This window comes from Choristoneura fumiferana, chromosome 12, assembly GCF_025370935.1.
Source record: "Choristoneura fumiferana chromosome 12, NRCan_CFum_1, whole genome shotgun sequence".
In the NCBI taxonomy this organism is placed as follows: domain Eukaryota; kingdom Metazoa; phylum Arthropoda; class Insecta; order Lepidoptera; family Tortricidae; genus Choristoneura; species Choristoneura fumiferana.
The window spans coordinates 22648631-22669131 of NC_133483.1; the positions used below are offsets into that span (position 1 = coordinate 22648631).

At 44.0% G+C, this 20501-nt stretch overlaps 1 protein-coding gene and 1 long non-coding RNA gene across 3 annotated transcripts; both read left to right on the forward strand.

Moving 5' to 3' along the window:
• Nucleotides 1–223: 223 nt before the first annotated feature.
• Gp93 (heat shock protein 90 Gp93) lies at nucleotides 224–11104 on the forward strand. The gene is made up of 10 exons (XM_074095717.1): nucleotides 224–433; nucleotides 805–897; nucleotides 3721–3881; nucleotides 4235–4489; nucleotides 4828–5024; nucleotides 5111–5294; nucleotides 6097–6275; nucleotides 8662–9012; nucleotides 9382–9550; nucleotides 10157–11104. Exons 1-10 carry the CDS (start codon nucleotides 388–390, stop codon nucleotides 10868–10870), a joined length of 2349 nt encoding a protein of 782 aa, XP_073951818.1. The 5' UTR covers nucleotides 224–387; the 3' UTR covers nucleotides 10871–11104.
• A 7550-nt stretch (nucleotides 11105–18654) lies between these two features.
• Nucleotides 18655–20440, forward strand: LOC141433866 (uncharacterized). 2 transcript variants are annotated; one of them, XR_012451971.1, is made up of 4 exons: nucleotides 18655–19223; nucleotides 19264–19343; nucleotides 19384–19623; nucleotides 19662–20440. It is a non-coding gene; the product is annotated as an uncharacterized lncRNA (long non-coding RNA). The 2 variants fall into 2 exon arrangements; XR_012451970.1 differs by having other exon boundaries at nucleotides 18655–19343.
• The last annotated feature ends 61 nt before the right edge of the window (nucleotides 20441–20501 follow it).

The following is a 20501-nucleotide window of genomic DNA, read 5'->3' on the forward strand; positions in this document are numbered from 1 at the left end:
CCGGCGCGGTTAATGTTGGATTAGAAAATTCCAGTTAAATTTTGACAGTGATGTAGAAATAAATCGTATCAACCAATGAAATAGCGACACAAAACATGGTAAAAACGCTGTCATTTGTAAATTGAATGGCGTGGTTGATAGTGATTGGCTGTTAGCCGGTGTGACACGATCTTGTCCAATGAGAAACGGAAGCGTTGAACAGTTTCCGCTAATGTAAGCGGAGTCGTTTATCAACTCCTTTCTTTTCTTCTGTCCGTCAGTTTCAAAAAGATCTCAAAGAGTTGACGAACGTGGAGCTGCTATTTTGTGTCGACCGGTGCATTACTAATTCAATAAGTTAAGATAGTTATTTAATAAGTTATCGTCACCCGCGAGGGAGTTTTAATTATGAAGTACTTCTTATTGCTGGGATTCGGCTTGCTGTTGCTCTCAGGTAAACAATATAATATTAAAGTTGTTGCGTTTTGTCTACGTTGCAAAGATTCGGCGAGAGGCGTCCGGGAAGATTACGATTATTATTCTCTATTGAAACGTAATGTTAACAGAAACATGATCTGAATTAGTCCTCTAATGATGTGGTCACTACCGCAGCACGACGTTAAAGCGTTTGCGCGGGGTTCGACGCCCTCGGCTCCCGGCTCGCGGCGTGAGGAGCTAGAACTTTCTGCCGGCGCCGCCGGGGCGGTCATATTTTCTGAAATCATTTTATTTGTTCATAATAATGATATGACTCCTTACTTATTGGAACCTTGTGTGATGAATTCGATGGTCGTGGCGTATAACGAGCGTGTGCGTGCGTTGCAGGATGGAGCGCGGCGCAGGAGGAGGGCGTGGGCACCGTGGAGGAGCTCACGGTGGACGCCGACCTGGGCGCCTCACGGGAGGGCTCGCGCACTGGTCAGTACCCGGCGTTGGCTCGACTGCCCTGCCTCACTGTGTCCTTACAGCAATAGAGAATACATGACGAGAGACCAGTGCTCAGCATTTAGACATCAGAGACAGCTGATTTGTCAAAATTACCTGTTGTTGAGTTCTAGATTTTCCAGTTCTGATACTTACAAAATACTTATACACTTTAGTGATACATTCCACGGCCACACTGGTAATAATAACCCAAATGCTGATTTGGTCGTTCAAGATCATGTTAACTTAAATTCCTTAGTTAATTTAAGGCTGTGCTTTACTTGTCTTTAAGAGAAAATTTTTTTTATGACATTTGAATCAATAAATTTTATAAAGCCCATTTAATCAATAATTGATTGCTTTGTAACTTTAAATTAAGGCAAAATGAGTGTTAGAAGAGACAAGTTTGGTAACTTTTACTAGTGATTGTGGCTGGTGGCCTTCACTGCAGGCTGGAATTGATTGTCTCTGTTAATCGGTTTATAGCTTATCTGCGGGTTTACCATTGGTAGCTTATCTCTATCATTGCTCTGATAAACATTTGGGTAGGTTAGAGTTCTATGAGTGACATTTTTAATATCTGATTTCCTTACTCTTCAGATTTCATTAAATTAGTTTATTAATATTTGAGCAATGATGGGATATAATTCAGTAGCATGCAATATCAGGAACAGGAAAATGTAAGAGGATTTGTAGAACAAGAAGCTGTTCAAGGAAACAAATTTGAAATCATTATGATAAAATTTTATTTCCAGAACAATACAGGTCCAACTATTAAAAAGGTATATTAGGTACAATAAAATTAAATAAACTAAAACTATAATAAATCTAAAAATGGACCCTGCGGCATGGTACCAAAGATGCTGGCAGCATTTCCCTGCTGGATCGCAAGACTGATGCGTTGAGCGAGGAAACTGCCAGCTCTTCGGTCTCCTGTGGTATTTCTGAGTCTCTTTGATAGATCTTTGAAGGTACGTTCCGGACACATCCCAACAAACAAATTCTTACACATGATGAGAGTTAAACTGTCACCTCTGTGTGAGATTTGCCGGAAGGTAGATGACTTGTCCCATTTGTTGTTGGAATGTGCTCGGAACTCAGACTTAAGGAGAAGGGTACTTGGGGGTTTGGGCCCCATGCACAATGGCCAGGTCAATTGTTGGCTCTCAGAGCCAACATTTCGCAAAGCCATTTGCATTTACCAATTTTTTAATATGTCCCTTGCGTAGGAAACATGAGCGAGCGCCCATGAGGCTGACATGATCACCTGGAGTGTTCAAAGCCTCAAAAAAAAAAGAATCTTTGAAGAGACTCAGAGCGCCAGGGCCCCACAAACCAAGGGTCTCAACGCCGAAAGGTACAAAATCATATTCGGCACCGAGACCACTGTATTAAAATAAATAAATAATAAAATATAAAATTGAGAAGGCAAGTCGTATTGAATTTGTTGCTGTTTCACATGACATGTTTTGGTTTTTAGTCGAGCCTAATGTAACAAATGCATCAATTACATGCCTTAGATACGGTGTAGTCTAGCGAGTGTGAAATCAGAAAATTAACAAGATAGGTGTGTCATAATCATGTGGAAGTTATTTTTGGTTTTAGCTGCATTACTGTCACTGAATGTCAGGGTATTGCCATGTTTTTGGTTTATTTATTTTTGTCAGTTTTCTTGAGAAGTCAATAGTTCGGTTTGTATACCAGTAGTGATCGGTGTTTGCTTGTGGTCGGCTAGCGCTTGTGCGGGGCGGCGGGGACGGCGGGGGGGGCGCGCGCGTCGCACAGCACGCGCATGCGCGTCTTGAGCCACGGCGAGTCGCGCAAGGGGTGATGCAGCCGCCGGTCGTCCCACCGCGCCGCCCACAGCCGCCGCGCGCTGCCCGCCCACCACCCGTACCTGCGCAGGCACACCGTTAGCGAACAGCGAACACGGGCTGCCGGGGTAACGCTAAGGTCACAGTCGCATTACTGACTCGTGTGAGGAGAGCAGCGGCCGCTCGTACTTGTCCCTCGGGCCGTGCGCGAACAGCGCCTCCACGCGCCGCAGCGCCGCCGCCGCCGCCTCCGCCTCCCCCTCCCCCTCCCCCTCCTCCCTCTCCCCCTCTGCCGCCGCTCCGCGCACCCACCACTTGTCCGTCACCAGCGCCGCTGCAACATAGAGATCGTCAGACCGCCCGCCGCCCTGCGCTCTGTTGTACCTGAGAGCTCAGTGTCATCATAAGTCGATAACACTGTCGACACTAAATATTGAGCGTGCGTCGTCTCCTATAGGGCGGCACGGGGCACGGGGCCCGCATTCGGGTCCGAAACCCGAGCGCGGGCCCCGTGGCGCTGGCGCGGTTCACTCACGCAGGCCGAGCGGCCGCACCGCCGACACGTACGAGTGGCCGGCCACGCGCCGCGCCGCGAACCGCAGCTTGAACGAGCGCGCGTGTGGCACGCCGCCCGCCTCCCCGCCCGCGCCCCCGCCCCCGCCCCGCCTCCGCCCGCGTTACGGTCACAGGTGGACATCAGGCCCGGCCCGGCCCGGCAGCACTCTGCACTGGACGCTGCGTGCACTGGCGTCCGTTGGATCGATGCCGCGCCGTCGTCACGGTTGCGGAGCGCGACGCGCGACGGACGCATGCCCGTTCGTGTTGATCGTTGATATCTGGCGGGCTTTATGAAATACGTCTGTCTTACGATTGTGATCAATGTGATCATTATCAATTCGGTTGCAGTTTTCGATCTCCGTATGTTATGATATGTTGTCGTCGCATCGCATGTCGCATGTCGCATATCGCATACCGCATGTCAGTAAAGCGTGTCGTATCGCAGACGCGGAGGCGGTGCTACGCGAGGAGGAGGCGATCTCCCCGGACGAGCTGAGCGCGGCGCAGCGCCGGGAGCTGCTGGCCAAAGCGTCCAACCACACCTTCCAGACGGAGGTCAACCGCATGATGAAGCTCATCATCAACTCGCTCTACCGCAACAAGGAGGTCAGTCACTCGCACCACGCGCCACGCGCCACCACCCCACACCGCACGATCTCTTATGGTCTTGATCGCAGACGATCGAGAAGCTCCACTTAAAGCGCGCATTTAAGTTCATATCTGGCATTATAACCGTTTACGACACGCTCGATACCTGAACAGTAACAATAACTGTCATCGCATTGCAACGGTCAAAATGTGAGACTCTAGCTGAAGTCTACGCGGTTGATGTCGAGCTCGAGAGCTGTTTTAACATTTTCGGAACCCATTACGATTCACAACAACGACGAAGAAAACATCACCATACGTATTGGTATAGTACCGTATTTAATTAGATGATATCGTCGACCTGTTTCCAGATCTTCCTCCGCGAGCTGATCTCTAACGCGTCGGACGCGCTGGACAAGATCCGGCTGATGTCCCTGACGGATCCGGGCGTGCTGGCGGCCAGCAGCGAGCTGGGCATCCGCATCAAGGCGGACGCGGCGCGGCGGCTGCTGTCCATCAGCGACTCCGGCCTCGGCATGACGCGCCACGACCTCGTCAACAACCTCGGCACCATCGCCAAGTCCGGCACCGCAGACTTCCTCTCCAAGATGCAGGACGCCGAGAAGGTAACTCGCCGGCATCATACCATCGCCTGGCCGAGCGACTTGGCCTTTAAGAACCGCGGCGGTTCAGCCGTAGTGCGGCCTGGCTCTTAAGCTGTAGGACCCCCACTGTTGAACATATAAGCCTCCCCTATACCTCCAGTCGCTTGGCGAACCCGCGGCTTCAACCGATTCGTCCGTCTATATCGTTAATGCTGCGCCCGGATAAATATATAATTAGCCACCTTCAGTGTCATAAGCGTATCGTTCCCTGAAGGAAGTCGAACTGCTGGCGCAGCTATCCTCTCGAAAGACGAGCACGTTTCGACGCCGGGCGCTCACGTTCCCCTCGTCTGTTGCAGAGCGGCGGACAGGAGATGAACGACATGATCGGGCAGTTCGGCGTGGGCTTCTACTCGGCGTTCCTGGTGGCCGACAAGGTGACCGTCGTGTCCAAGCATAACGACGACGACCAACACGTCTGGGAGTCCGACGCCAGCTCCTTCAGCGTGGCGCCCGACCCGCGCGGCAACACGCTGGCTCGCGGCACGCACATCACGTGAGTACCGGTACCAGTACCAGTACCAGTACCACTGGCAACACTGAGACCACGTCCTGACCTGACCCGTGTCGTGTTGGTCGCAGGCTGCACCTGAAGGAGGAGGCGGCGGACTACCTGCAGCCGGACACCATCCGCGCGCTGGTCAAGAAGTACTCGCAGTTCATCAACTTCCCCATCTACCTGTGGGCCGCGCGCACCGAGACCGTCCACGAGCCCGTCGAGAAGGACGCCGGGGGGGACGCCGCCGACGAAGACGACGACGCGCAGGTACAATGAGCACTGGCTGATCGGTGACGTAGGGCCAAGTAGAAGAGTTCTCCATTTGGCTCGATCTTGCGCGGTTTCTTCCAGCTCGTCCCAGTCGACCGAGACCGATTGAGCCAGTTTCCTTCTCAGCTCTTCTTGGGTCCATCATCCGACCGTTTCATCGTAAAGTAATAGTAGATTATTGTCATGGCCTGGAAGTAGCCAATTGCTGGCTGAGTATGAATATTAAACGGACGAGCTTGCGAGTCCGTTTAACTAATACGAAGCCAGCAATTGCTATTCCAGCCGAGACTAATGTAAAGCTTTTCTCAAAAATGGTCAATAATTCTGAAATAGACTGAACTTTTTCTCAAAATATATCATAACATTTACTTTATTCCAATTATTTTTCTTATGCTTTCCCGCCTTTTTTCATTAAAAATAAACTGCAGCTGTATTTTTCTACCGAAAACACCACAAGCTGTTTCAGACCCAATAAAAAAAAGTCCGAAGTTCCAACAAAATATCTGATACCGCCCATTAGATTTGGCTGTATACGACTTGTACCAACATTTCCATGGCCTTTTTAACTTTTAAAAAAAGTTGTGACTGATTGCAGGCGCGCTAATTTATTATTGTCGAGCTAGCGCGCCTGCAATCTTTTTAACTTTTTAATTTTTCGCTGACCATAAACTATGAAAAGTGTTATAGATGCTACTCGCAGCGCAGACGCGCTCTCGATAAGTTTCGCATTTGTAGATATTGAGGATCTTTATATTTTTTGCACGGGCGGTACGCTCTTCATGTCGCGCATGTCCCGCAGGTGGAGGACGCGGCGGAAGAGAAGCCGGAGACCAAGAAGACCGAGAAGACCGTGTGGGACTGGGAGCTCATGAACGACAACAAGCCCATCTGGACGCGCAAGCCCAGCGCGGTGGCCGACGACGAGTACGTCACCTTCTACAAGTCGCTCACCAAGGACACGTCGCCGCCGCTCGCCAGGTCTGTCATGTTCACCGATCTACTCTACACATTCCTACTGCTACTGCTAGTGCCACTGACACTAAACCCCTTCTGCACCAAACAATTTGTGAGCCAGTTGCACTCGTGTTCGATCAATATATCCGTTAACCCAATCAGGTATTATACCCTCGTGCTACTCTAGCGCCACTCTGGAGTCATTTGGAACTATCCCTGTTTATAGTAGGGGAGCCCGAGAGGGGATTTTACGTTTTACTCGAGCGCGTCAGAGAACCATATAGGGAGAATCCTTGCACCCTGTAAATAAATAAATAAAAATAAAAAATAAATATCACGGAACAATTCACACCAATTGACCTAGTCCCAAAGTAAGCTTAGCAAAGCTTTGTAATGTATATAAACCCTTAATATAGGGGCGTGCATCGAGGGCAGCCGATCAGATTAGAAAAAAAAATCAACCCTTATAAAAACTCGAGCGCGTCAGATTAAGACAAAGTAAACGGAGAAAAGTGTACATTTCAATAATCTGACGATTTGAACGTGACATAAAGAAAAGCAATGTAACAAACCATCAATAAAACCTGGAGCGTACAACTGTGTATTTTCCACTCCGCGCCTCTCATTCCTTCTCAATATTTTTCTATATCTTACTCTCTCGCACCGTCTCCACATTAGTACAATCAACGTCATAAATAAGTGATCATTTTTGTATCTTTTCGCTTTCAGGCGTTACACAATTTCATATGGCTTTTAAACATGAAAGTGACAAGGTACAAAAGTGATCACTTATTTATGTATGACGTTAACTGTACCATCTGCCGCCATGATGCCATTTCATCTGATCACAATAACGTGTTCGTTCTTGATATATATCATTTTATATTTCATATTATCTACTAGTCTATGCTTTTGTTTCCTTGGTTACGTTATGATGTTTGTGTCATCTGCCAAAGAATAAATTAATATTTTCAAAACGAGATTATAAACTAAACACTGGCGACTAAATTAACCCATTTGAAAGCCCACTACGCCCGGGCAGTGCTGCGCGGCACGCTCACAAGGATACAAAATATCATTTTTAAAGTCGTAATAAATTCTAATCATAGCTCTTAAGTTTTCACGGGACAATTCAATTTTCATCAGCGACTCGACGACTTCAAAAAACAATTGAAACCGAACCATCACTTTCTTTTTCTATGTGGTCAGTGTGTTAAGATAATGAAACTTTAGAGATTATAAAAAGGTATAATATGTGCCAAAATTAAGTTTCTAAGTTTTGGATTCCCGAAACTTTCCGTGTAGCCCTCGTACAATCAACAGAATCACGAGATAACGAGGAAATTGACCAAATCGAAAACGAACGCAGTGACGATGAAGATGAAGAAACTTTCTTTCAACATTATTTCTTGTAATTATTTTTATATAAAGACATTTCATAGATATTTGTTATGTATTTTAATTCCCATCATGTAATTGTCGACATTTTTTAACAAACTTAGCGTTTAAGACCTAGACTTGATTGATCTGCATTGTTATTTTGGATATTATTACAATATTCTTTGAATTATTTATTCAATGAACAATTTGTACTTTATAAAGTACATTCGGCCATTATTCTTAGTGTTGATTGTTTCTTTATAAAGTACGCGAGGACTTAGGAGGTTAAGACGACTAGGACATCAAGCTGAACCTTCTGTATAAAAATCTGACGTGCTCGAGTATTTCAAGGTCACGATTTTTTTTACATTTTCAAAAATCGGTCATGACTTTTAATCGCGTCTAAATCGTCAGTCATTTGAATAGGACATTTTTTGGGTTCACTTAACATTACGGCTACCCCCCACCAACCAACCCGTCAGATCTCGGTTATCATTTAGACGTCGGGCGTATACTCTATGATTTAGAGATGGGCCGAACATGGGTTTCACAAAATACGAATATTCGCCCGAATGTTCGGTAAAACTTTTATCCAACCGAATATTCGGCATAATTGATTCCTAAGTAGAAACTAAAAATATGATTCATTCTTTGGTGAAATGTTGCAATTTAACATGCGACTCTTGATTAAAATAAAAAACTTGCTTAATTTCTTGCAATAAAGATCGATTGATTATATTAACTTATTATTTTATTATAAATATCACTGTAGATTAATTTCAAAACAGCTACATACTACTTATATTTTGTTTCTAATGAATAGCCAACTTTTTTATCTGCTGTTATTGGAATGAAGCTACCGTGCTAGCGAAAACATAAATCCTCACTGTATCAACTCCAGAGCCATGTATGCTCAATACAGTGAAAAGTTCGAATACCGCATTGCCGAACATTCGGTGATTTAGCCGAATATTCGGTAAACCCTGCCAAATAATAATATTGTTAAAGTGATGTGTCCTCCCCCCCCCAGGGCTCACTTCGTGGCGGAGGGCGAGGTGTCGTTCCGCGCGCTGCTGTTCGTGCCGCGCGTGCAGCCCGCGGACTCCTTCAACCGCTACGGCACCAAGACGGACCACATCAAGCTGTTCGTGCGGCGCGTGTTCATCACGGACGAGTTCAACGACCTCATGCCCAACTACCTGGCCTTCATCCAGGGGCTGGTCGACTCGGACGACCTGCCGCTCAACGTGTCGCGCGAGACGCTCCAGCAGCACAAGCTCGTCAAGGTCATCAAGAAGAAGCTCGTCCGCAAGGCGCTAGACATGCTCAAGAAGATACCCGACGACGAGTACGAACACTTCTGGAAGGAGTACTCCACCAAGTGAGCGTCCCATTGGCCCCAGGCCCACGGCCCCAGGGCACACGCTAGCTGACGACGGTGCAGGTTTCAATAGGCGTCCACCCGCTCCGTGCGCACCGCGTCAGCTAGAGTAGGCCCTCGCTGGTTGAAGTCTTTAACTTGTACGCAGTGAACACACGGTTGCCCATCGTGCTGGCTGTCGTCGACCGCTGCCGCGCTGGTTTATTTTTTTATGTTTATCACAAATGCTTTGCGAGGCAGCAGTAATCGGCACCGCACCATGGGCCATGGACTCGTGCGCTGCGTGAACAGTTATTGGCTATTGCGCGACGCGCGACGTGCAGTCGTATTGGTATTGGAGTAACGTTGGTGGTCGTGTCGTGTGTGCAGCATCAAGCTGGGCGTGATGGAGGACCCGTCCAACCGCGCGCGGCTGGCCAAGCTGCTGCGGTTCCACTCGTCGCGCGGCGCCGCCATGACCTTCCTGGCGGACTACGTGGCGCGCATGAAGCCCGGACAGAACCACATCTACTACATAGCCGGCGCCAGCCGCGCTGAGGTAACGATCACCGAGCCTCTACCGTTCGACAACACCCCGGCGACTCCTTTCTAGGGGCTGAGCTCACTGAGAAGGCTCTATAAAGCCTGAGATGCTATAACTTTTTAAGAGGATTAGTCTTTTTAAGCTCAGTTTAGTTTCTAGGCTCGATCTTTTTGAGCTCGAAATTTTGTTTACTACCTTGAATTTAAAAATAATGTCAAATCTCTCATCGGGATAGAATCATACCTACTTTCCTCTTAAATTTATTCTTTTGTTTCTAGTGAGTCTCAGAGAATCGAACTTTCGACATTTTTAAATAAGACTCAGTCTTTCGCCATAGTTTTCGGTCACAGTTAAGCCTGATAGGTCTCAAAATTGAGATTCTGATATACGGCTAAGCTCGAAGGCTACATAGCTTTTTAGTCTCGCAGGAGTTCCGGAACGGAGCGAGCCATCAAAAATGTTTTAAAAGTAGAATATTTTGAAACAGTGGTGTCACTCTCGATACCTGGCAGTGGCGTCTGGCGTCTGGCGTCAGGAGCGTCGTCCGTCATGCGTCATGCCACGTGTAGGTGTAGGTGTAGGTGTAAGCTAACGGCGATGCGTGTGTGTGTGTGTGTGCAGGTGGAGCGGTCGCCGTTCGCGGAGCGGCTGGGGCGGTCGGGCCACGAGGTGCTCTATCTGACGGAGGCCGTCGACGAGTACTGCCTCGGCGCGCTGCCCGAGTACGACGGCAAGAAGTTCCAGAACGTGGCCAAGGAGATCTTCGACCTGGACGAGAGCGACCAGCAGAAGGAGCGCATGGAGCAGTACAAGGCGCAGTACGAGCCGCTGCTGAGCTGGCTGCAGGACAAGCTCGGCGCGCACATCACGCGCGCCCAAGTGTCGCGGCGGCTGGCGCGCTCGCCCGCCGCGCTCGTGGCCACCGTGTTCGGCTGGACCGGCAACATGGAGCGCCTCGCCCTGTCCAACGCGCACCAGAAGGCCGACGACGCGCAGCGCCAGCACCACCTGTCCCAGAAGAAGATGCTCGAGGTGAACCCGCGCCCCCCGCTGGTGCGCGAGCTGCTGCGGCGCGTGACCGACGCGCCCGACGACCCCGCCGCGCTGCGCGCCGCCACCGCGCTCTACCGCACGGCGGCGCTGCGCTCCGGCTTCATGCTGCAGGAGGGGCAGGCCGTCGAGTTCGCAGAGTCCGTCGAGCGCATGCTGTTCGCAGAGATGGGTCTGCCGGCCGACAGCGCCGACACCATCGACGACGACGACCTGGATCAGGACGCGCCCGCCGCCGAGGACGACGCCGAGGACGTGCCCGCCGAGGACCACGACGAGCTGTAGGTGAACAGTCAAGAGGAGCGTGTCGCATTTGTACCGTGTAGATTATTGTGTCGCTCGTGTCGGATCGAGCCCGACCGCGTGTTGCGACCGGCCGAACCGTGTCTGTGCGTGTCTGTGTGTATGAGTGTGTGTCGTGAGGCTGCGCGTGAGTCGCCGGGCGGCCGGAGCGATTGTTTTTATTATATTTGATAACGAGTCCCGGCGTTTACTGTAAATAAACTATATTTATAAATATTTAGTGTTCATTCCTCCCTCTTTCCTTTGCTATAAATATGTAATTTTTTTTCTTCAACAACGAATTCCCATCATGTAACTGTATTCAGGACGACTAGGATATCAAGCTGAATCGTCTGTTTAAATCTGGGAAATGTAATACGAGATATATGAATGTATTATATATCCTACTAATATTATAAATGTGAAAGTTTGTGAGTGAGTATGTTTGTTACTTTTTCGCGCTTAAACGGCTGGACGGATTTGGATGAAATTTAGCGAAAAGTTAGTTTATAACCTGGATTAAAACATAGGATACTTTTTATCCCGATATTCCCACGGGATAGGGATAAATTCTCGAAATAACAACCGCTAGTTTTAGAGTCATGAATTTGGTATGTAGGTAATTGGATGTCTGAAATAACACATAGGCAATTTTTTGACTCGATATTCCCACGGGATACCTAGGGATAAAATCTTGAAATAACGACCGCTGGGCTTAGAGCCATGAAATTTAGTGTGTAGGTAGCTGAACCTCTGAAATAACACATAGGCTACTATTTATTCCGATATTCCCACGGGATAGGGATAAAATCTCGAAATCATAACCGCTGGGCTTAGAGTCATGAAATTTGGTATGTAGGTAACTGAACATCTGGAATAACACTTAAGCGACTTTTTGACCCGATATTCCTACGGGATAACTAGGGATAAAATCTCGAAATAACAACCACTGGGCTTAGAGCCATGAAATTTGGTATGTAGGTAGCTGGACCTCTGGAATAACACATAGGCTACTATTTATTCCGATATTCCCACGGGGGGATAAAATCTCGAAATAATAACCGCTGGGCTTAAGAGTCATGAAATTTGGTACGTAGGTAACTGGACATCTGGAATAACACTTAAATGACTTTTTGACCCGATATTCCCACGGGATAACTAGGGATAAAATCTCGAAATAACAACCACTGGGCTTAGAGCCATGAAATTTGGTATGTAGGTAGCTGGACCTCTGGAATAACACATAGGCTACTTTTTATTCCGATATTCCCACGGGATAGGGATAAAATCTCGAAATAACAACCGCTGGGCTTAGAGGCATGAAATTTGGTATGTAGGTAGCCGGACGTCTGGAATAACACATACGCTACTTTTTATCCCGATATTTCCACGGGACAGTTTTGTAACTAAGGGACCCCATACATCCGTGTATTATTGTTATTATTATTTTGTAATTTATTCTTTATGTGTATACTTACTGTAGTTTTTAAGTATTTTATTTGTACTTATTTTATTTTGAAAAAATGACTTTCTGCCAAGCTTCTTGCGGCGCATTCTTCTTGGCAATGATGGTCTTTCCGAAAGTGCTGGTATTTAAAAAAATGACGTGTAAAAGTGCCCATTGCGGCCTATTTACTGAATAAATTATATGAATTTGAATTTGGATAGGGAAAAATTTTGAAATTTTAGCACTGGGTTTAGAGTCTTGAATTTGGTACAGTTATTCACAACACAACCTCAATGAAGACCACGATATAAATTTTGGAAATTTCCAGGGGAATTTTGTAAAATCCCGAAAATTTCAATTGCAATTACCAGACCGAATAGTTTACGCGTGCGAAGCCGCGGGTAAAAGCTAGTTGTTCATAATATATACGCTCACTTTATACTTGTTTAGTATAACGTTCACTGGATATAATGAACGACAAGTATCATTTAAAAAAAAAATTTTTTTTTAGGTATAACTATAAAAGCGTGTAATGTTCATAACACCTAAGAAAAAACTTATAATTCATTAAAACCTGATGCAAGCAAACAATCAAGCAAGCCATTATTTTTTTCCGCTGTTACAAAAAAAAACCTGACGTCAAAGAAAGCCGCCACATAATTTAACATTCACACATTATATATTATGAGTGATATACCTAATGTAATGTATGTATGTTACAAGAAATGAGTCCATATAAATCTTGTACAAATTAAAGTTTTATAAAAATAACTGTAAAATTGGATGCCCAAAATGAGAGATCGGTTGGATTTTTTGGACTTATTACTTCGAAGCGTGCAATGGAACACTGACAAACAAACGATACTAGCGCCACCACATTTTGTGTTTTATTTTGTAACTAATGAGGTGCATGAATGTTAACGGGCATCGATCATTTTTATTAATTAGCAAGCTATCTAGTTCAGCAGATGAACTATAGATGGCGCTGTATCGAACAATGACGTTATGTAATAAGCGTTATACGTTAAAAAAATATACTTTTTGTTATAGCTAACGTTCATTATATCTTCTGAACGGTATTAATATGAAATTAGATATTTTGTAGTTATATCTCGTGGGACGCACCCAAAAATCTGACGCGCTCGAGTATAAAGGTCACGATTTTTTTTTACATTTTTTAAAATCGGTTATGACTTTTGGTCGGGTCCAAATCGATTCATTCATTCGAGTCATTTCAAAAGGATTTTTTTTGGGTTCACTTAACATTACCTGTGAGTATCATACGCTCGAATAACTTTTTTTTCCCCTCCTTACGGCCACCCTTACCAACCAACCCGTCAGATTAATACCTCTCGGTTTCTGCACCTCGTCATCTCGTGATTGTGTTGATTGCAACTCTTGAATTTTTTGTAAGTTGTCTGTTAGGCCATACACAATTCCTGAACAAGTAAATAGCACAGAACTCGAAACAAATGTCTACCACAAATCTGTCTATTCACTTATCTAAAAATCCGTATACATTTCCTAAGGGTTGATTTTTTTTTAATAATCTGATCGGCTACCTTCAACGCACGCCCCTATATTAAGGGTTCATATATGGTGGGGGCACTTTACAGGGTGCAAGGATTCTCCCTATATGGTTATCTGACGCGCTCGAGTAAAACGCACAAAATCCCCTCTTGGCCTCCCCTAATATTAAACATTTGAGAAATGAAGCGAAATTGTAGTTTTGATGATAAGATAAATAAAAAAATGTCTGTGCTGTTCTGTTTGGTTATTTATAGTATGTAATATGGATAGGCAGGGCAGGTTATAATCAAACAAGACAATATAAAACAAATTATATACTCATTAATTCACAAAAATAGTTTACTACAGAATCTGTCTGCAAGCCCAATAACAAAATGAAGACTAATTCAGAATAGACAGAGAAAGAATCATATAGGTATAAGTACATAATATATTTATTTATCTATGAATTCAAAAAACAAAAAAATACATATTCTTATACCTATTCCTAAAAGTACAAATTGTCATATGTACAAAATGTTTTAGGTATCATATTATTATTTTAATACGCATTTTTATTTATTTACACAGAACAAAAAAAACAAGAGGAAACTAGTATTCCAAGGCGTCGTCAACGAATTCACTAAATTCATGATTAAAATGGAATTGGTTTGTTGGTGTTTACTGTTTAGCTTGTTTAGCAGATTAGAGTCGTTCCAAGGCGTATCAAGTGTGCTGACCAATATAAATAAAAAAAAAAACATCAGAATCATAACAAAATGAAAAAAATAATAATAATGATGAAACAATTACTCTGATACAAGTTTTACAACTTTATTACACAAGTAATGTTCAGTTTGTTTAGCATTTTGCTATCAATTTTATACTTTTAGTAGGCACAGATTAACATGCCTTTGTTAATTTATTCATATTATAAGAGCATGATTAAAAGTTCAGGGGGCAAAGCACATTTCATTAGCCTTTGGCTCTCCAGCTCTGCTAAAATACAATGCAAGAGCAATTTGTATCATCAAATGGGTTTGGAAATCAATGAAAAGGATTTAGCAGGCAAAGGAAGGACATGTGGCCCTGTGAAAAGGTGAATTGGTAAATGACAGTTGTTTGTCGCCTCATAACTAGTAATCACTCCAACTCTCATCCCTCTATCTTGAACTGTCACAGAGATAATGTATTTTCTTAAAAAATTTTTCAAACTCGTTTTTCTCCTAATCCATAGCAGCTAAAGCATCGAAACAGAATCGAAGCTACGTAGTTTGAGTGGGAGTATACCTTACAATTTTATTAATATTTTATACGTGAAAAATAGAAGGAAAAAAATTACAATTTATTTTTCGACAGCTTTATTTAACAAGTTTCTTTGAAGGTAGAACTATGAAAAAAATCATTTAAATTGTAAATTTTGCAAGTGGTAGGACCTTGTGCAAGGTCCGCCCGGATAACTACCACCATCTTGCTCGCTAATCCTGCCGTGCTTGCACTGTTGTGTTTCGGCGTGGAGAGTAATACAGCGGTGAATTACTGGCACTTGAGGTATCCCATCTTAGGCCTCTAATTGGCAACGCATCTGCAATCCCGCTGGTGTTGCAGGTGTCTATGGCCGTGGTGATCTCTTACCATCAGGAGACCCACTTGCTCGCTTGTCGAATAAAAAAAAATAGTACCTATAGCTACTACCATACAAAAAAATAATTGATTATAATTGGTATACCATACCATTTTCTTACACTGTGACCATACTGAAAAAAAAAAAAAAACTAACGAAAGTATTCAAGTATCAAGAGTCTAGCCTTCTGAAGGTTCGCTTTTTAAGTTTCATGTTCGTTTGCCTAGCAACAAAGAGTGTATTTTCTGAATTTGACGTATGGCTGTCACAAAAGGCTACTGAACTGCTTCTGTGTTGGAATACTTTCGTCAGTTTTTTTTATTTTTTTCAGTATGTTGCACCAATTATAATCATTTGATTTTTCGTATGGTAGTAGCTAGTACTATTTGCAATTTATATTATTTTTTTCATAGTTGTACATTAATAAAACTTGTTTAATAAAGCTGTCAAAAAACAAGTTGTCATTTTTTTCTTTCTATTTTTCTCGTTTAAAATATTAATAAAATTGTAAGGTATATATACTCCCACTCAAACTACGTAGGTGAGATTCTGTTTCGATGCTTTAGCTGTGCCCTTAGTGTAATTTTTCGGTTACAAAATACGTCTCGATCGCGTTCGCGTTAAAATCTCAATTTATATGGAAACACGAAGAGCGCCTCTAGCAGAACGTTAGCGATGTTCGTGTTTCCATACAATTGAGATTTTAACGCGCGTACGCCGATCGTGACGTATTTTGTAACCAAAAACTTACACAAAGAGCACTACTATGGATAGGAGAAAAACGAGTTTGGAAACAAATGTTAAGAAAATACATTTTTGACATTATCTCTCTGTGACAGTTCAAGATAGGGGCTGAGAGTTGGAGTGATCAGTTACTAGTATGAGGCGAAAACAATTGAATTTACCAATTTCACCTTTTTCTTCACAGGGTTCACATGTCCTTCCTTAGCCTGCTAAACCCTTTATAAGAACTTTCGGTCACTAGTAGTACTAATACTCAAGTGTTTAATACTGTTTGTGATGCTTAATCATTCTGTTACCTACTGACACTGTTTGCTAAACTAAGCAAGACGAAATTAATAGAAAAATATTAGGAGATAAAAATTAAACCTACAGTCGCCATCAGATATATGGTAGCGGCCAAGGTACTCAAATATTTCGGAGCAGCATTAAATTTCAATATATTAGTTACGATAGATAAGGTCTATAATATCGGACCATATAATTCGCCATAAATTTGGGAGCAGCGACTTTTCAATTAATTCGTGACATACAATAAGATAAATATCGTAACAAACAGATCGTCAATGGTATCGAAGCAGTCAGGGTGGTCATAAAGATCGGATCATTTATGGAAAATGTACCTTAAGTTTGTGTAATACAATTTAAAATAGTTAAGATTGGACTCATGAAAATAAGGTTTCAGACAGGCATTGATACTATATGTTATCATTAATTTAAATTTAGAACGAAATGGTTTGTTTGTGGCATTCATCGAAAAGAGTGTGTGTGGATTTGTCATCGTGACAATATATTTCCGTCTTTTTCGAATTAGACAATTTTTTTAACAAAACTAAATGCCTTAAAAACGTTGTTTCGACGCAATGTCAAAATTGGCGGGCGTAGAATGAGTAGCTTAATTTCGTCAAATTATGTCAGATACTTTATGGCGTAATTGATAGTCCCTTGACTATTAAATGCACAAAGTCATGGGTTCAAATCTGATGCAATAAATATGTGAATTGTGTTTCTCTTTTTTGATTTCTTGGATGTAAATAACATTATTATTATTATACTGGCAGCTATTATACTAGCTATTTTATTCAACCCAGAGAAGTTAAAGTTTTTTTAGTAGTTAGGTATCTAGTAATAATAGTAGTAGTAGTAAAACACTTTATTGTTACAACAAAGAAAAACACAACTGATTAAATTACAAAGAAAAAAATATTAAAATAGACACAAAGAGGATAGGTTGCAATTTGCAGCTAGGTATTTGAATCAAAATTTTAATAAAGTAATTTTTATGGACGAAAGGTGTTCTGTTCAGCAGATAATGGCAGAATGAGTTTATGGAGACCAGACAATACGCGTTATCTGGAGCAAAATGTAGTGCCTAATCGCCAGAGTGGGCGTATTACAATTGGATTTTGGGACTGGATGTGTAAAGACGGCCCAGGGGAGCTGGTAGAAATTACAGGTCGTATGAATGCGGTGGATTACAAAGAAATACTTGAGGAGTCGTTTTTGCCTACTGCCCAAGTATTTTACCCCAATGAGCATATAACATTCATGCAAGACAACAGCTCGTTGCATAATGCTCGCTTGGTTCAGGGATGGATTAATGATCACAGAGATGAGCTGACTCGCATAAAAATGCCTGCAAAGAGCCCCGATCTCAACCCCATAGAAAATCTATGGGGTAAAATGTGCAAGAGTGGGACGGAAACCAGTGTCGCACCAAAGATGCTTTAAGACGCCACGCTCTCAACGTTTGGGAGTCTTTTTAGAGGGCGAAACGTGTGTGAAAATCTGGTCGGCTCAATGCGAAGACGATTGCAAGCAGTATTAAACGCCGAGGGAAGTTACACGAAGTACTAACGTTTTTACAGGCTGAAGAAAGTAGTTTTATTTAGTTTACGGGTAGTGAAACACGTATTAAAAGGTTATTTTAATGGTATAAGTAAATAGTGTTTGTGTTTGATTCTTAAAATAAAAGTATTTTCTACTAAATCATTATTTTATTTATATTAAGTTTTATATTAATATGAATACTATCAATTGATACAGTTTTCGAGAATGCTGCTTGAAATTATCTCATGTGTCTAAGAAACTCAATTGCTCACCCATAATAGTCGTCAAAATCATCCTTGACATTGACAACTTAAGTCAATAGAACTCAAGTAGATAGTAACGAATTCAAATGTGTAGGTACTATGACACAGATTTACAGTATATTTTCCATAAATGTTCCGATCTTTATGACCACCCTGACTGCTTCGATACCATTGACGATCTGTTTGTTACGATATATTTATCTTATTGTATGTCACGAATTAATTGAAAAAGTCGCTGCTCCCAAATTATGGCGAATTATATGGTCCGATATTATAGACCTTATCTATCGTAACTAATATATTGAAATTTAATGCTGCTCCGAAATATTTGAGTGCCTTGGCCGCTACCATATATCTGATGGCGACTGTACCTATACATTTACAGGATGTTATGTAACAAGCCGCTGAGAGGAGGCACTAGTCTGCTAAAAAAAAATTAACTAAGGCCTGGCGGCCACTATCGGCACGACATGGCGAGGAATCCTTCGGCATACTTACGCGTGGACGCACACTGACGGCATAATTGCCGATGAGTTCTCAGCAGGCCCCTCTTCCCCGCTGGCCACACTGGGCACGTGCCCAGAGCCCCGCGCGCGACGTCTTAGGGCCCCTAGTCCCTACTCCACTCTCGCCTGAAAGTCAGGCTTATACAGAATGCAGCATGTTGTGCCCAGAGGGCCTCTAATATGTGAAAGCTGGCCCTGGTTCTCAGGCATGCCGAGGAGTTCTCAGGGATGCTGAGGTCAGCTTGGTAATGCCAAGAAGTTCTCAGGGATGGTGAGGTCAGCTTGGTAATGCCAAGGAGTTCTCAGGGATGCTGAGGTCAGCTTGGTAATGCCGAGAAGTTCTCAGTGATGGTGAGGTCAGCTTGGTAATGCCAAGGAGTTCTCAGGGATGCTGAGGTCAGCTTGGTAATGCCGAGAAGTTCTCAGTGATGGTGAGGTCAGCTGGGTAATGCCAAGGAGTTCTCAGGGATGCTGAGGTCAGCTTGGTAATGCCAAGGAGTTCTCAGGGATGCTGAGGTCAGCTTGGTAATGCCGAGAAGTTCTCAGTGATGGTGAGGTCAGCTTGGTAATGCCAAGGAGTTTTAGGGGATGCTGAGGTCAGCTTGGTAATGCCGAGAAGTTCTCAGTGATGGTGAGGTCAGCTTGGTAATGCCAAGGAGTTCTCAGGGATGCTGAGGTCAGCTTGGTAATGCCGAGAAGTTCTCAGTGATGGTGAGGTCAGCTTGGTAATGCCAAGGAGTTCTCAGGGATGCTGAGGTCAGCTTGGTAATGCCGAGAAGTTCTCAGTGATGGTGAGGTCAGCTTGGTAATGCCAAGGAGTTCTCAGGGATGCTGAGGTCAGCTGGTAATGCGAGAAGTTCTCAGTGATGGTGAGGTCAGCTTGGTAATGCCAAGGAGTTCTCAGGGATGCTGAGGTCAGCTTGGTAATGCCAAGGAGTTCTCAGGGATGCTGAGGTCAGCTTGGTAATGCCGAGAAGTTCTCAGTGATGGTGAGGTCAGCTTGGTAATGCCAAGGAGTTCTCAGGGATGCTGAGGTCAGCTTGGTAATGCCGAGAAGTTCTCAGTGATGGTGAGGTCAGCTTGGTAATGCCAAGGAGTTCTCAGGGATGCTGAGGTCAGCTTGGTAATGCCGAGAAGTTCTCAGTGATGGTGAGGTCAGCTTGGTAATGCCAAGGAGTTCTCAGGGATGCTGAGGTCTACTCAGGAACGCACCGCATTAGCCTGGTCCCTAGCTTAAATTTAGAATGGTTGTAATGTTGCAAGCGAACAGTCGTATTCACAATGGATTGGGACCTAGTGTTCATTGCTATTCTTGCTGATGACGAAGAAAAACTAACAGCCGGAAAGGCTTTATTTCTAAAAAGATTTTGGGTGAATCAACGGCGCGGCGTGCGTGACCCTACGGTTGCCGAAACTACAGGTAGCCGAGAGTTGCGTCCTTAGGTATGACTTGCGCTACCGAAGACTTCCGAGCTATGCCTTACGTTACCGACAGTCGTGCCCTGTCATGCCGTGCCGATAGTGGGCGCCGGGCCTAATAGTAGTTTTAAAATGAGTAAAAAGTGAGTCGTCGCTCCAGGATATTCAGATCAATTAGAACTCCTCGCTCTACACACAAAACACGAAGACCGAGCCCGTTCTCTCAAAGAGCGAAGCGCCCTCTCGCGATTCACGGATAATGAAGTCGCCTCATCGCATATCACCTGTAAATATT

Excerpts from the sequence above, each read along its gene's own strand:
- Gp93 (XM_074095717.1), top strand. The coding sequence starts at position 388 with ATGAAGTACTTCTTATTGCTGGGATTCGGCTTGCTGTTGCTCTCAG. Across the intron at positions 4,490-4,827 it reads AGATGCAGGACGCCGAGAAG|AGCGGCGGACAGGAGATGAA; the intron begins GTAACTCGCCGG and ends CGTCTGTTGCAG. Across the intron at positions 5,025-5,110 it reads GCTCGCGGCACGCACATCAC|GCTGCACCTGAAGGAGGAGG; the intron begins GTGAGTACCGGT and ends TGTTGGTCGCAG.